The 14,772-nt window shown below is 43.0% G+C and overlaps 1 protein-coding gene across 2 annotated transcripts in view; it reads left to right on the top strand.

Annotated features, from left to right (window-relative positions):
- Nucleotides 1-14,772, top strand: part of LRCH1 (leucine rich repeats and calponin homology domain containing 1) — a 205,313-nt gene that overhangs the window by 126,299 nt on the left and 64,242 nt on the right. For both annotated transcript variants that reach the window (XM_047079856.1, XM_047079863.1), the window contains exon 4: nt 13,367-13,472. In XM_047079856.1, coding sequence (XP_046935812.1) covers nt 13,367-13,472 — 106 coding nt within the window. The remainder of the gene's footprint in view (nt 1-13,366; nt 13,473-14,772) is intronic.

The raw sequence follows: 14,772 nt of genomic DNA, 5'->3' as shown, positions 1-14,772 counted from the left end.
TTGGTCAGTTCTTAACCAAGTTAGATGTCACTTCCCCCAGAAAGCCTTCCCAAATCCTCTAAGCCAGACTTAGGCACTCCCAATGCAAGCACGCTATACTTACCACGGAATTCTGTGCAGTCATACTTTCTTCCTACTTGGCATTCTCCACACCAGCTCCCTCTATGTCTGGAAAGCCACCGAGGGCTGTGGACAGGGATTTGCTGTTGTACCTGGTGCTCGGCATAAGACCCAATACGTGTTTGCTGAATGCTGCTCTCGAGGGGTGGAAAGTGGGCTGTGGCTTGGGACAGACTGTGAAGACTCCCAGGTGCTCAGCCTGCCAGGGGGATGACTATCTTACAATCCATCTAGATTCAGAAGGTAGCATCTTAATCGGTTCCAGAAAACAAAACAATAATACGGAATAATGCTTTGGATGAAACTGATAGTTATATGCTTTTTTTTTTTCTTTTTAAAGAATTCTTCTTTTAGGAGTCTGATAGACGCACAATCCAAATCTGCTAGAATTTGGATTAGGTCTTACAAGCACAACATATAACGCGTTGGTTTTTTTCCCCACTTGTCGGGCTCCCACAGATGGGCGGCACACAGGTGAGGTCGGTCTTCTGGAACCTGTGGGCAGCTGGAATGTGTTTCTGTCCCACTGCACCCTGGGCGTAAGCCGACAGCATGCCATGTATCAGCTCTGCCTGCCGAGCTTCGGACCAGCTCATCTGTGAATAGGTGGCCGTGTGCTGAGCCTCGGGCCAGTCCCTCACCAGAGCGGGGCTTTCCTGAGATGCTCTTATCAGCCGCTGGGCTGGCCTTGTGGCCGTGGTAGAACAGCACTGTCTCCTGTCTCCCGCCTCAGGACACACAAGCTGTGGGGTGGCTGTGAGGGAGTCCTTGAGCTTTTCTTGGGCACCCTGTCCAGAGCCCAGAGGTTAATGTAACCTCTTAGTTACACTAAAGGTTGAGTGTAACTACTTTACTTAGCATTGTGTTCAGCTGGCTCTGGTGCCTTTTCTCCACCAGCAATAACCTGTTGGATGCTCGAATCCTAGAAATCCTAGAATGCGAGAGCCATTGGGGTTTTAAAAGCATCTAGGCCAAGCTCTTGACATCTTGCAAGGGTAGAGAGAAACCTAAGGTAGAGAGGCAGTGTGTGATGTACAGAAGTTCACTCTGGTGTAGCTCATTTATAACTTAAGCTGAAACACCCTCACCCAGCACTATTTGATAGAAAGGTAACGCAAGCAGCAAATTTTATTTTACTTTATTTCATGAAAAAATTTTAATTCTATTCTGTTTTTTTTAAGTTTATTTATTTATTTTGAGAGAGAGAGAGCATGGGAGGGGCAGAGAGAGAGGGAGAGAGAATCCCAAGCAGGCTGCGCACTGTCAGCACAGAGCCCGATGTGGGGTTCTAACTCACGAACCATGAGATCATGACCTGAGTCAAAGTCAAAAGTCGGACGCTGAACTGACTGAGCCACCCAGGCGCCCCTGTTCTGTTCTATTTTTAATTTTAATTCCATTGTAGTTAACATAGCGTTATATTAGCTTCAGGTACACAATGTAGTGATTCAAGACTTCCATATATCACCTGGTGCTTATCATGACAGGGGCACTCCTTAATCCCCATCACCTATTTCATTCATCCCCCCACTCACCTCTTTTTATTAACCATTAGTTTGTTCTCAGTAGTTAAGGGTCTGCTTCTTGGCTTGTCTCTCTCTCTCTCTCTTTTCCTTTGCTCATTTGCTTCTTGAATTTCACTTAGCAAAATACCCTCTAGCTCCATTCTTGTTGCAAATGGCAAGATTTCATTCTCTTTTTAAGTTTGTTTATTTATTTACTTAGAGAGAGGGAGAGTGAGCATGAGCAGGGGAGGGCAGAGGGCAAGAGAGATTTTCAAGCAGGCTCCATGCTGCCAATGTGGAGCCCCTATGTGGGGCTCAGAATCACAAACTGTGAGATCATGACCTGAGCTGAGGTCAAGAGTGGGACACAACCAACTGAGCCACACTGGTGCCCCAAGAGTTCATTCTTTGATGGCTGGGTAATATTCCATTTTGTGTGTGTGTGTGTGTGTGTGTGTGTGTGTGTGTGTATGCACACATCTTCTTTATCCATTCTAATCAGTGGATGGACACTAAGGTTGCTTCCATAATTTGGCTATTGTAAATAATACAATATGCTGTAAACATAGAGATGCATGTATCCCATTGAATTATTATTTTTGTATTCGTTGGGTAAATACCCAGTAGTACGATTGCTGGATCATAGAGTAGTTGTATTTTTAACTTTTTGAGGAACCTCCATGCTGTTTTCCAGAGTGGCTGTGCCAGTTTGCATTCCCACCAACAGTACATGAGGGTTCCTTTTTCTCCACACCCTCGCCAGCACTCGTTGTTTGTTGTGTTTTTGATCTTAGCCATTTGGAAAGGTGTGGGGTGATATTTCGTTGTAGTCTTGATTTGCATTTCCCTGATGAAGAGTGATGTTGAGCCATCTTTTGTATGTCTGTGGGCTGTCTTTATGTCTTCTTTGAGAAATGTCCATTTCTTCTGCCCATTTTTAAATTGGATTGCTTGTTTTGGGGTGTGGATTTTACATATTTCCAATGCTAACCCTTTATTGGATATGTCATTTGCAAATACCTATTCTCATTCAGTAGGTTGCCTTTTAGTGTTTTGGATTATTTACTTTGCCGTGCAAAAGCTTTTATTTTGATGTAGTCTTAATAGTTTAATTTTGCTTTTGTTTCCCTTGCCTCAGGAGACATATCTAGAAAAATGTTGCTGCGGCCAATATCAGAAAACCGTGCTCTCTTCTAGAATTGTTATGGTTTCATGCCTCACATGTAACTCTTTCATCTATTTTTAATTTTTGCGTGTGGTGTAAGAAAGTGGTCTGGTTTCGCTGTTTTACATGCTGCTGTCCAGTTTTTCCAACACCATTTGTTGAAGAGACTGTCTTTTGCCCATTGGATATTCTTTCCTGCTTTGCCAAAGGTTAATTGACCATATCCTTGTGGGTTTATTTCTGGGTTTTCTATCCTGTTCCATTGATCTATGTGTCTGTTTTTGTGCCAGTACCATACTGTTTCGATGACTACAGCTTCGTAATATAACTTGAAGTCAGAAATTGTGATGCCTCCAGCTTCACTTTCTTTTTTCAAAATTGCTTTGGCAATTTGGAGTCTTTTGTGATTCTGTATAAATTTTAAGATTATTTGTTCTAGCTCTGTGAAAAAATGCTATTGGTAGTTCGATAGGGATTGCATTAAATGTGTAAATTGCTTTGCATAGTGTAGACATTTTAACAATATTTGTTCTTCCAGTCCATAAACGTGGAATGTCTTTCTGTTTCTTTGTGTAGTGTTTAGTCTCTTTCATCAGTGTTTTATAGGTTTTAGAGTATGGGCCTTTTACCTCTTCAGTTAGGTTTATTCCTAGATATCTTATTATTTTTGGTGCCGTTGTAAATGGGATTATTTTCTCAATTTCTCTTTCTGCTGCTTCATTATTAGTGTATAGAAATGCAACAGATTTCTGCACATTGATTTTATATCTTACGACTTTACTGAATTAACTGATCAGTTCTACTAGTTTTTTGGTGGAGTCTTTAGTATTTTCTATATAGGGTGTCATGTTATGTACAAATAGTGAAAGTTAGACTTCTTCCTTACCAAGTTGAATGTCTTTAATTTCTTTTGATTGTCTAATTGCTGTTAGCACATGTAACTTTTTTATTAGGTCTTTGGTTTTATTATTTTAGAGAGAGCACAGATGGGGAGACGGGCAGAGGGAGAGAATAAAAGAGGGAGATTGGGAGAGGGAGAATCTTAAGCAGGCTCCATGCTCAATGTAGAGCCTAATGCAGGGCTCAACCCCACGACCTTGGGATCATGACCTGAACCAAAATCAAGAGTCAGATGCTCAACTGACTGAGACACCCAGGCGTGCAAACAAACGTACTTCAAATGCACTGGTAGCCACATTAAAAAAAAAAAAAAAAAAAAAAGCAAGTGAAATTAATTTTAATGATATGTTTTATTTAATGCAGGATGGCCAGAATATTATTTCAGCATGTTTGCGATATAAAATCAGTGAGGTATTTTATATATTTTTTTCATATTATGTCTCTGAAGTTCATGGTGTATACCAAGAGCATCTCACAGGTTGGAACAGCCGCATTTCTCATGCTCGTAGCTGTGGCCCAGCAGCTCTGTAGCCTGTGGTCTTTCACTCTGTGCGCCAGCATGATTCCTTGTGAAAAGCATTTATTTGTGACATTGGTGAATATTTCATTTGTTGCCATTATTTAACCACAAGGGGTGAGTGGCCTTGCTTAAGGTCACAGACTAAAAAAAGATTAGTTTCCATCCGTTCTTATTTATCTTTCATATCTTTTTGCTTAAAATGGCAGTGCTACTGTAGGTAACCCTGTCAAATGATTTTTAGCTATCAGTTGGAAAGAAATTCCCTGGAGAGCCTGAAATAATTCCAGACTTGCTTGGGAGGCTTTTGTTTAAATGGTTACGTGGTAACCAACTTGTTAAAAAGTTTGACAGCTCCCACCAGACCCCACCCAAGCATTCAGGGTACTTTAAAGCCAATGACGTGCTGATAAAATCACTCAATTTATTGGTCTCTGAGCATTGTTTGGCTATTTTAGAAGAAATATTTTTAAATTTCACATTAGACTCAGAGTATCCCAAACGGAGTTGTAAACTCTCTCTTCTTCCACGTGTGAGTATTCCAGAGTCATTGCTGCTTTGAAAAACAAAAGAAGAGAACCGTAGCTGTTGCAAGAAAGGAGTTGTCCTCTGTAATTTTTAAGGACTAGAACTGGAAAACATCACCTTACTGTCTTAAATATATCACAGTTATCTGAAACTGTGAAAATGAAACAAAAAGCATTGCGATTCAGCGATTGGCTTGTCCAGCCATTTGAGATGGTGCAGAGAACAAAGGAGCGCAATTGTTCCTCCTTCCATGAAGAAGCTATTAAGAAACACCTACTGAGATGTCCTTTTTTGAATCCATGAGAGGCCAGGATAGAGTTCTGTGCTGTTTCAGGTGCAAGAGAATTTAGGGAATCTTAGCTCTTTGGAACTGGCCCCTCCGGGCTCATTTGTGATGGGAATGACCTAGAACTTTCGGACCTTTCTGGCCTCTTTGACTTCCTTCTGGTACTTTGATACTTCTGGTACTTCTGGTACTTCTGGTACTTTGACTTCCTCTGGTACTCTAAGAGCTGTAGCTGTATATAGATGTTGTTTTGTAAGTCTTTGTATCTGGGCGTTCTTTCTGTAAGAGAAAGAAAAAGCAATAGCGTTTACTGAGCACCTACTATATGCCAGACACTCTGCTAGGTATATGGCATGGACAATTTCATATAATCTTGACAATAACCCAGCAAGGTAGATATAATATCTACAGTTTGTAGACAGATTTGAGTTTCAGAATTATTTACCCAGAGCTGGGGGGGGGCCTGGAGTGGTGGAGCTGGGGTAAAAACCAGTTTTGTGTGATGAAAGCCCCAATCCTTTCAATAGCACCATTCAGCTGTGCTTACTGGGTCTTCTTCTGGATCGTTTAGCATCTCACGGAGAGGGACCCCGTGGTGTTTGCTTGTTTGTTTGTTGAGTTCCTGGTTCATCTTGGCAGTGGTTTTCCCATTAAAGTTGGGGCAGCGCACCAACAGTTGAGAGTGAATCAGAGAATGAATGTTGCAAAACTCGGGCCGTGTCTGTGTGCAGGTCTCCTCGCGGAGGAACCACAGCCGGGCAGGGAAGGTCAGTAGAGGGTGCTGGTGTTGACTAAACCTTATTTTACTCATTAAAACGACATTAGCATTTGGAAACACGGTTCTTGTACTGTCGAATCATGCCCGAAGGGGAAGACATGCTGAGTACCTGGGAAGAGATGCTGTGTGTGTGCCTTCTGTGATAATAACCGGAGAGCCGTGAAGATAATCGCACTGCGGCAGAGCACGACGAACTTGAGTTTTCTCACGGTTCCCTGAGCGGGCTGACATACTGAGGGCCGGAGACTGTCTGTCCCTTGTTTGGTTTCTTTCAGTTCTGTCTTTCTTCCGCTCACGCAGTGTGTGAAAATCATGGCTTCCAGCTGTAAGAGAACACAGTATCACTGCTCCAGAAGCCTGCTCTTACACTGAAAAGCTCACAGAATCTGACTCAAGGAATATCTGATGGAACAGTGCATTTCCCGGCCCTGCCTAGACCTCTCTCTCCTTTCATAAAATGTTTGTGTAGCGAGTTTGAATTCAGGGATTGATTGTAGACACAGGATGTATTGACCTGGTTCTGAGGAGAATTCCTCCATTATTGTTTTTTAATTTTTTTTTTTTTATTTTACTCTTGAGAGAGAGAGAGAGAGAGAGAGAGAGAGAGAGCGTGAGCAGGGGAGGAGCAGAGAGAGTGGGAGACACAGAATCTGAAGCAGGTTCCAGGCTCCGAGCTGTCAGCCCAGAGCCCAATGCGGGGCTCGAACTCACGAACCGCGAGATCGTGACCCGAGTCGAAGTCAGATGCTTAACAGACTGAGCCACCCAGGCGCCCCTCCTTCATTATTTTCATACATAACATTCCAGCCTCTGAGTTAGGTATAGCGGAGACATTAATTCATGTGTCTGCCATAATCTTTTTTCCATTCACAGTCTTTGGACATGCCTTCTAACCTCTCTGGTTTCTGCGGGACAGTTGAAAGTCCGTGCCTTGTTTACCATCTGTTCTGTTGAAGAGCATTGGGTTGGAAGGAAGGGTGTGGAGCGGAGTTTTATACTAGAAGGAGACATTCAGTAAGTGTTGGGAGGTGACAATACCAGAGGTTGCTTGAAAAAGTTTTGAGTTTAAATGAACATACTGGATTTTTCTTAAAAGAAAGAAATTCTCACTACAGGCATTGAAGTTTTTGATGGCTAAGACATCAAAATTGACATTACTTCTAAGTTAAGTATCTGTCTTTCAAAGTCTCTTCATTATTTCTGATGTGATAAATGGATCTTCCTACTATTACAAGGAAATTTAAATTAATTTTGCCACTTCCTTTTACATAGGTACAGAGAAGTTAAGACATTGACCTAAAGTCACACAGAAAGTCATACAATAGACATTTCCTCCCAAAAAAAGAGTAGGAGCCCTTGATGGGAGTTACTAGCTTAAATTTCCTGTCAGACTGTTCACATTCCCTTCAGTTAACTAAAGAGCTAGATTAATTCAAAAGTATGGCTTAAGCAATGGTATAACTACACAAGGTTTTTGAAAACCTGAGAGATCAAGGTAGCTCATGAGAAAATACCGTGTGCACAGTTCCACAGGGTGGCCTGGTTACTCTGGACATCTTCCCTAACCAAGATCATCTTGACGCATTATTTGTGTTGGTTTTCATTAGAGGTTACTCCTTAAAAAATCGCTTTTCTTTTTTACAGTATTATTTTCTGAAAGTGAACATTACCTAGTTTAATAATGTCTGAACTGAATCTGGTGTTTTAAATCCTTGTGTTTCTTACATACTGAAGATAAATTAACAACTAGTACTTGATAACAAAAATCCATTGGGGCGCCTGGGTGGCTCAGTCAGTTAAGTGGAGACTTCGGCTCAGGCCATGATCTCGCGGTCTGTGAGCTCGAGCCCCGCGTCAGGCTCTGTGCTGACAGCTCAGAGCCTGGAGCCTGTTTCAGATTCTGTGTCTCCCTCTCTCTGACCCTCCCCCATTCATGCTCTGTCTCTCTCTGTCTCAAATATAAATAAACATTAAAAAAAAATTAAAAAAAAAATCCATTAGTCTCCAGTGTGCATTTAATACTTCTAGTAAATTCCATTATTGCCTGGAAGGGCTGGCATAAAATGACTCTAACATTTTTTACTTAAAAACATGTTGATTAAACCAGTGGAAAAAAAGTATATTTTAGGTCATAGTTAAAATTGTCCAGTTTTTTGTTTTGTTTTTTTTTTTTACTCTAAATGACTAAATTGGACTGGCTGGTCCTTTAACTTAAGTTTGAGTATGTATGTTATTATATAATAATTAGATTCATTTCTATATAACAAAGAATAGAATTTGTAAATATTTGTGACATGTTTATGATGATTTCTTTTTGGCCTGCTTGTACATTTGCAGTATTATAACAGTAAACATATGACAATTTGATCCACTGAAGCGTGCAATAATTATTTTCTAAGACATAGTTTAAGGGCTAATAGACAATTCAGAAGGGATTCATTTGACCATTCTAAGAAGCCACTGAATCTGGAATTCACAGCTTGGTAAATTCACAACTAAATGCGGAAGAAGTGTGAGGCATTAGTGTTCTTTACTTACTAAATTCATTTTCCTAAATGTTATCTTTTTTTTTTCTTTAATGTTTATTCATTTTTGAGACAGAGAGAGACAGAGCATGAACGGGGGAGGGTCAGAGAGAGGGAGACACAGAATCTGAAACAGGCTCCAGGCTCTGAGCTGTCAGCACAGAGCCCGATGCGGGGCTCGAACTCATGGACAGCAAGATCGTGACCTGAGCCGAAGTCGGCCGCTCAACCAACGGAGCCACCCAGGCGCCCCTAAATGTTATCTTTTTAAAATTAACTCAAGACTTGAAAAACCAGACCTTAGGCTAAATGTGGACAGACATATTTTAGAGAACCAGCCTGTTCTAGGATGATGTTTTTCATGTTCTAACCTGAAATATCCCAAAACATTTAGACTATTATCTTCTCTCATCTTCTGTTTCCTCCTCCTCGTTCCCCAGCTAATTAAGACACGGGAGGTTTTGTTTTTGTGACGAAATTCATCGCCTCTTTAAAATTCAGCAAGGTTCGGTAACTGGGAGGCAGTAGACTTTTGCTTAATTCTGTAATATGGATTATACAATAGTGTAAAGTCTTTTTAAAACTTTTTTTAATGTTTATTTTTGAGAGAGAGAGAGAGAGAGACACACACACAGAGCATGAGTGGAGGGGAGGAGGGAGAGGGAGACAGAGAGTCTGACGCCGGCTCCAGGCCCTGAGCTGTCAGCACAGAGCCCGACAGGACACGTGGCTCGAACTCACGAACCATGAGATCATGACCTGAGCTAGAGTCAGGTGCTTAACCGACTGAGCCACCAGGTGCGCCTATGGTGTAAAGTCTTTATCTTGCTTTCTTGCTAGATCCACCTGGGCATTTCCCCCTCTTTATTTTGGCAGGATAGGAAATAACCGACCAAAGAGTACTATTGAAACATTTTGACCTTGGGGCGCCTGGGTGGCTCAGTCGGTTGAGCGGCCGACTTCAGCTCAGGTCATGATCCCGCGGTCCGTGGGTTCGAGCCCCGCGTCGGGCTCTGTGCTGACAGCTCAGAGCCTGGAGCCTGTTTCAGATTCTGTGTCTCCCTCTCTCTGACCCTCCCCCGTTCATGCTCTGTCTCTCTCTGTCTCAAAAATAAATAAACGTTAAAAAAAAAATTAAAAAAAAAAAAGAAACATTTTGACCTTCACTATACACCCTTCAAAATGTGAATGGACAATTGGACTTGGTGTTTCTAATTGTCTACAGATGTACTGTCCTGTAAGTCAAAAGGAAAAAACTCTTTGTCATTATGTTTTGTTTTTTTTTTAAGTGTAAATTGGGTAACTGCTTTCCCTGCTGGTTAAATCAACATATAAATATAGCTGAGGGGAGGTGATTTTCCTTGATAAAGCCATTATGTTAGAAATATATGTTAGAAAAAAAAATTACCTTATATTTAGGGAAATAGCATAGCCTTTCTGGCTAACCAGAGGGTAGTCGACAAAATGCAAAGCGTGTTTTATAGTATACCTCGATGGGATAAGACTGAATGAGATTTTATGAGATTTTATGCTGTGAATAATCTGCCTAAATATATGTTATCTTTTGCTTCCCTCTCTCCCCTCCTTTTTTCTTGAAAGAACGATTTTTTAAAGAATTCTGCCCTTGAAGCTTCTGAAAATTTTCAGTTTTATATCAAAAATCTGTGATTCCCGTAAATTGCAAAAGGATTTTTCTTGTGCAGTCATACACAGACTTACAAAGACTTACTGTAGATGTCAATAACATAACTTCTCTCCAGAGAAGGAACATTCCCGCTATTTCTTCCCTAAGGACCCTCCACTCCTATCACCAGTGTGACTATGCCTGGCTGTGAGTCCAATAGCATGATTTAATCTCATATATTTCTAGAAATATATACTATTAGTATACAGTATATATACCTATATACTATTTGTGTGAAGGCTCTTTTAAAAGAGAATGGAGGGGCGCCTATCTCTCTATCTGTGCTCATGCTCTGTCTCTCTCAAAAATGAATAAACATTTAAAAATTTTTTAATTTTTTCAATGTTTATTTTTGAGAGAGAGACACACACACAGAGTGTGAGTGGAGGAGGGGCAGAGAGAGAGGGAGACACAGAATCCAAAGCAGGCTCCAGGCTCTGAGCTGTCAGCACAGAGCCCGACGTGGGGCTCCAACTTGTGATCCGTGAGAATGTCATGACCTGAGCTGAAGTCGGACACTTAACCGACTAAGCCCCCCAGGCCCCCCAGTGAATAAACATTTTAAAAAAATCTTAAAGAGAATGGAATGGAAGGATACTTGCTTATTTGTGACTCGGTTGAGGCAAAGAAAGATAAAGATTTCATTGAAAGGGTTTGGTTGTTGGTACTTGTGACTGATCAGATACCATAGGAGTTGGGAAAAGGTAGCATTTCACTTTTTTTTTTTTAATTTTTTTTTTCAACGTTTATTTATTTTGGGGACAGAGAGAGACAGAGCATGAACGGGGGAGGGGCAGAGAGAGAGGGAGACACAGAATCGGAAAGGCTCCAGGCTCTGAGCCATCATCAGCCCAGAGCCTGACGCGGGGCTCGAACTCATGGACCGCAAGATCGTGACCTGGCTGAAGTCGGACGCTTAACCGACTGCGCCGCCCAGGCGCCCCTTACTTTTTACCTCTCGTACATGGAAGTGCATGCAGAAAGGCAGAATTATCTGCTGATGCAGTGAGGGACTAAAAGTGACTGGACAACTCTGTGGACTTTCTAATTCTATAATTATTTCCTTAGACTTGTATTTCTCTGCAGATGTGCGTTGTGGGTTATTTGTTTTGTTTTGTTTTTAAACACTAAGGATGTTTCTCAAGGAATTTTATGTGACTTTCTGGGCCAGGAGTGATGCATCAACAGCCAGCCTGGGGGTGACGCCTTTGAACACCTCATGTTGGCCTGTCATGCCACCTCCCCTTGGCCAGACAGCCGAGCAGTGCCGCGGGCTCATTGCATTGTGCACTCAGCCTCTGCAGAGGCCTGCTTCATTCCCTTTTCTCAGGAGTGATTTTATTCCTCTTCAGCAAGGGATACTCGTTTAGCAGCCTCGTGACCTTGGCAGATTACCAGGTCACCGGAGGATTTTTAGATGAGAAGAGATTAGAGGGCAGTGATGCCCTGTGTTCTGCATAGTTCTGTTCTTACGGGAGCCCTGGGGTTTGAGGGGACTGGTTAATGGTGAATTCTCATCCTGAGTGAATGTGAAACCGATTTCTGCAACGAGGCTTTGCTGCCTTCTAAAAGGGGGAGTGGAGGGGGAAGTTTTTGCAGGTTGAGAAGAGATGTGGGGTATCTGAAGAGTTGATCCCACTGGGATGGTTCCTAGCCCAAGTATATCTGTGGTTGTGCCTTTCCAGGAGGGGCCTGCCAGGGATTGGTATGTTTGTGGGAGCATTCTGGGGTTCCAGCCATGAGGCAGAGAGAGCCACGGCATGTGGAGTGTCAACATAAATGGGCTTCAGAAATTTCATCCAGCACTTCCTGGTCCCTTACTTTAGTCCCGGCACTCTGCTTGGCACCAGAAGGATGGAGTGAATGAGAGCCTCCCATCTAGGAGTTCACAGGCTTCTAAGAGAAGGCAAATGTGTGCACACGTGAATACGGTAATAGATTATCCACAGGACCACCAAGGAAAAAGGGCATTCTCCGTGGGTGTTCGTTCGGAGGGGGACAGTGGGGGAAACCTCCACAAAGGTTTCAGAGAAGAGAGAGCCTTGAATTAAATCTTGAAGGATGCAGGTGGGACAAGAGGACGATATTGGGGAGGGGCACACCAGGCAAGGGAAGAGCCGGAACAGGTTTGGGACTGAGAAACCCTTGGCACACACTGGCGGCTGCAGTCGGTAATCACGTGGCCTGGGGATGCAAGCAAGGGCTTTCAGAGAGGTGGCGCTGGAGAAATCCATCTGAACGGTAGCTGCTGGCCCTTGCTGTGGAGTCGGGGACTTTACCCCATGGGTTTCTGAGACATTGCTGTTGCAGATGTCTAAGCTGGTAAATGATGCAGTGAAATGCGCACGCTCCGGCAGCTCTGTGAAAGGTGGATCTGAGGGGCAGATCAAGGAGACCATTATAGTGCCCAGTGAGATGGAGTGTTGGTCTGGACAATAGAGTAGCTGGGGTGGGGGGTGGAGAGCCGAGCAGAGCTTCCAGAGAAAGTGGAAGAGTGGGATTAGGGGAGAATAAGATTATAAATCTCATAGTTTTCATTCTGCACTCGTCAAGAGGCGGTTCCAGTCAACTGTTGATAGGATGTTAGTCTTTCAGTGCAAAAAAGACATCATCCGCATGCCCCACAGTCTTGGAAAATGTACCGAAAGGTGTTCAGGTCCACAAACTTTCCAGCCTTCCAGTCGCAAATCCATTTTAAATAAATAACGCATCCAAAAGATGCATTCATAGTCACAGTTTTTCACTGTCAGATGTGAGTGTTTGGTAAGTAGGATGTGTGACGTTCTATTTCGAGGTACTGTGGGATGGTGGCTTCACAGGGGGCGGGCATTTGTTCCGAGTGGTAACTGCCTTGGACGCCTGACTTAACCTCCCTGAGCCTCATTTTTCTGACTGTAAATATTAAGCTGCTAATACTGCCTCAGGGGTTCGTGGTGAGAATTAAATGAGACTGAAACACATGAACGCAGCAGGTGCGAGGCCAGCAAAGGAGCTCCTGAGTGCTCCGAATATCCTTCCTTTTCTCTTTTTGTCCTCAGTGTTCAAAATGCTGCACTTTCCTTTTCTTCTCTGTGCTAAGCCTGACCTACAGACCAGGATAAAAATGTACCCGAGTAGTTGCCCTCATATTTAATTTTCTTAAGGAGGCACCTGGGTGTCTCGGTCGGTTAAGCGTCCAACTCTCGATCTCAGCTCAGGTCTTGATCTCAGGGTCGTGAGCTCAAGTCCCGAGCTGGGCTGTGTGCTGGGCGTGAAGGCTACTAAAATAAATACATAAATTCCTGAAGGAGATTTCACATGGGATGCTTGATTTCCTGGAAAAAGATGCTTATCATTTCTGCCTTTGCTTTTGATGCAGGACGTCAGCTGCAACGAGATCACAGCCCTGCCCCAGCAGATAGGTCAGTTGAAAGCTCTACGGGAACTGAATGTCAGAAGAAATTACCTTAAAGTCTTACCACAAGGTAAAAAGAATAAAATAGGAGATGTTCATTATTATTATTTTTTGGTTTACTTTTGTGAAGAAGGCGGTTTGTCTAGTCATGTTTGTGTATGCCTAATAATATTACTTATTATATTAATATGAATTCTGTGAATTTCACATGCAGATGACAGAAAAGTTAATATCCAACTTTTCATTTTAGTCAAGGGGTACAGCAACACTATCATTCCCCTGTATGAGACTGTGTGTGTGTGTGTTACTTTGCTCGGGCTCATGTAACAAAGTACCATAGGCTGAGTGGTTTACACAACAGAAATGTACTTTCTCACAGATCTGCAGGCTGGAAGTCTGAGATCAAGGTGTCTCCTGAGAGCTCTCTCCTTGGCTTGCAGATGGCTGTCTTCTCCCCATGTGTTCACATCATCCTTCCTCTGTGTCTCTGTCCTAATCTCCTCTTCTTAAATTTTTTTTAAATGTTTATTTTTGAGAGACAGAGAGAGACAGAGCACGAGCAGGGAAGGGGCAGAGAGAGAGGGAGACGCAGAATCTGAAGCAGGTTACAGGCCCTGAGCTGTCAGGACAGAGCCTGACGCTGAGCTCGGACTCATGAACTGTGAGATCGTGACCTGAGCCAAAGTCAGATACCTAACCCAGTGAGCCACCTGAGTGCCCCGAATCTCCTCTTTGTATAAGGATACCAGTCATGTTGGGTTGTGGCCCACTCAAATGACCTCATTTTAACTTTATTACCCCTTGAAAGTCCTTACCTCCAAAATCAGTCACATTCTGAGGTACTGGGGGTTAGGACTCCAACATAGGAAATTTGAGGACACACAATTCATAACAGGAGTTGTTTTTGTTATGGATGTGTGATGTTCTGGAACAATCAGCCAACACTTTAGGTCATATACTTGGTCTTGTAGACCCCGCTATTAGGATTTCTGGCTTTGGCTATTTGGTAGACCTGGTTAGGCACCACCCACTGTGTACGGAATCTATGCTTCAGGTGAGGGCACTACCCCTGATGAAATGGTAGTCGGACTAATGTCACTGGCAGTTTTAGTGAATTTCTCAGAGGCCAGAAGCAGGGATCCTCCAGAGTGTCAGCACCGAGACTGGTTGCCTGCTCAGACGTCCCTACTCGGGAGCCTGACTCAGGCGAACCCTTCCCTGCGGCTGTGGGCCTGTCCAGGATGTCCCTCTGACATGTTGTCTTTGAGTTCAAATAAAAAGATACAGTTGTTCAGAAATGGTGCACCATTAAGAACTTTGACAAGCAGCTCTGTAGATGGTGGTGGATCTGAATTTCAGATTTTGGGCTT

Source organism: Lynx rufus, unplaced genomic scaffold, assembly GCF_022079265.1.
Source record: "Lynx rufus isolate CCGP_SWC_20201006 ecotype Redwood Valley unplaced genomic scaffold, mLynRuf1.p SCAF_1, whole genome shotgun sequence".
Taxonomy (NCBI): domain Eukaryota; kingdom Metazoa; phylum Chordata; class Mammalia; order Carnivora; family Felidae; genus Lynx; species Lynx rufus.
This window is presented reverse-complemented; position numbering and strand designations above follow the sequence as displayed.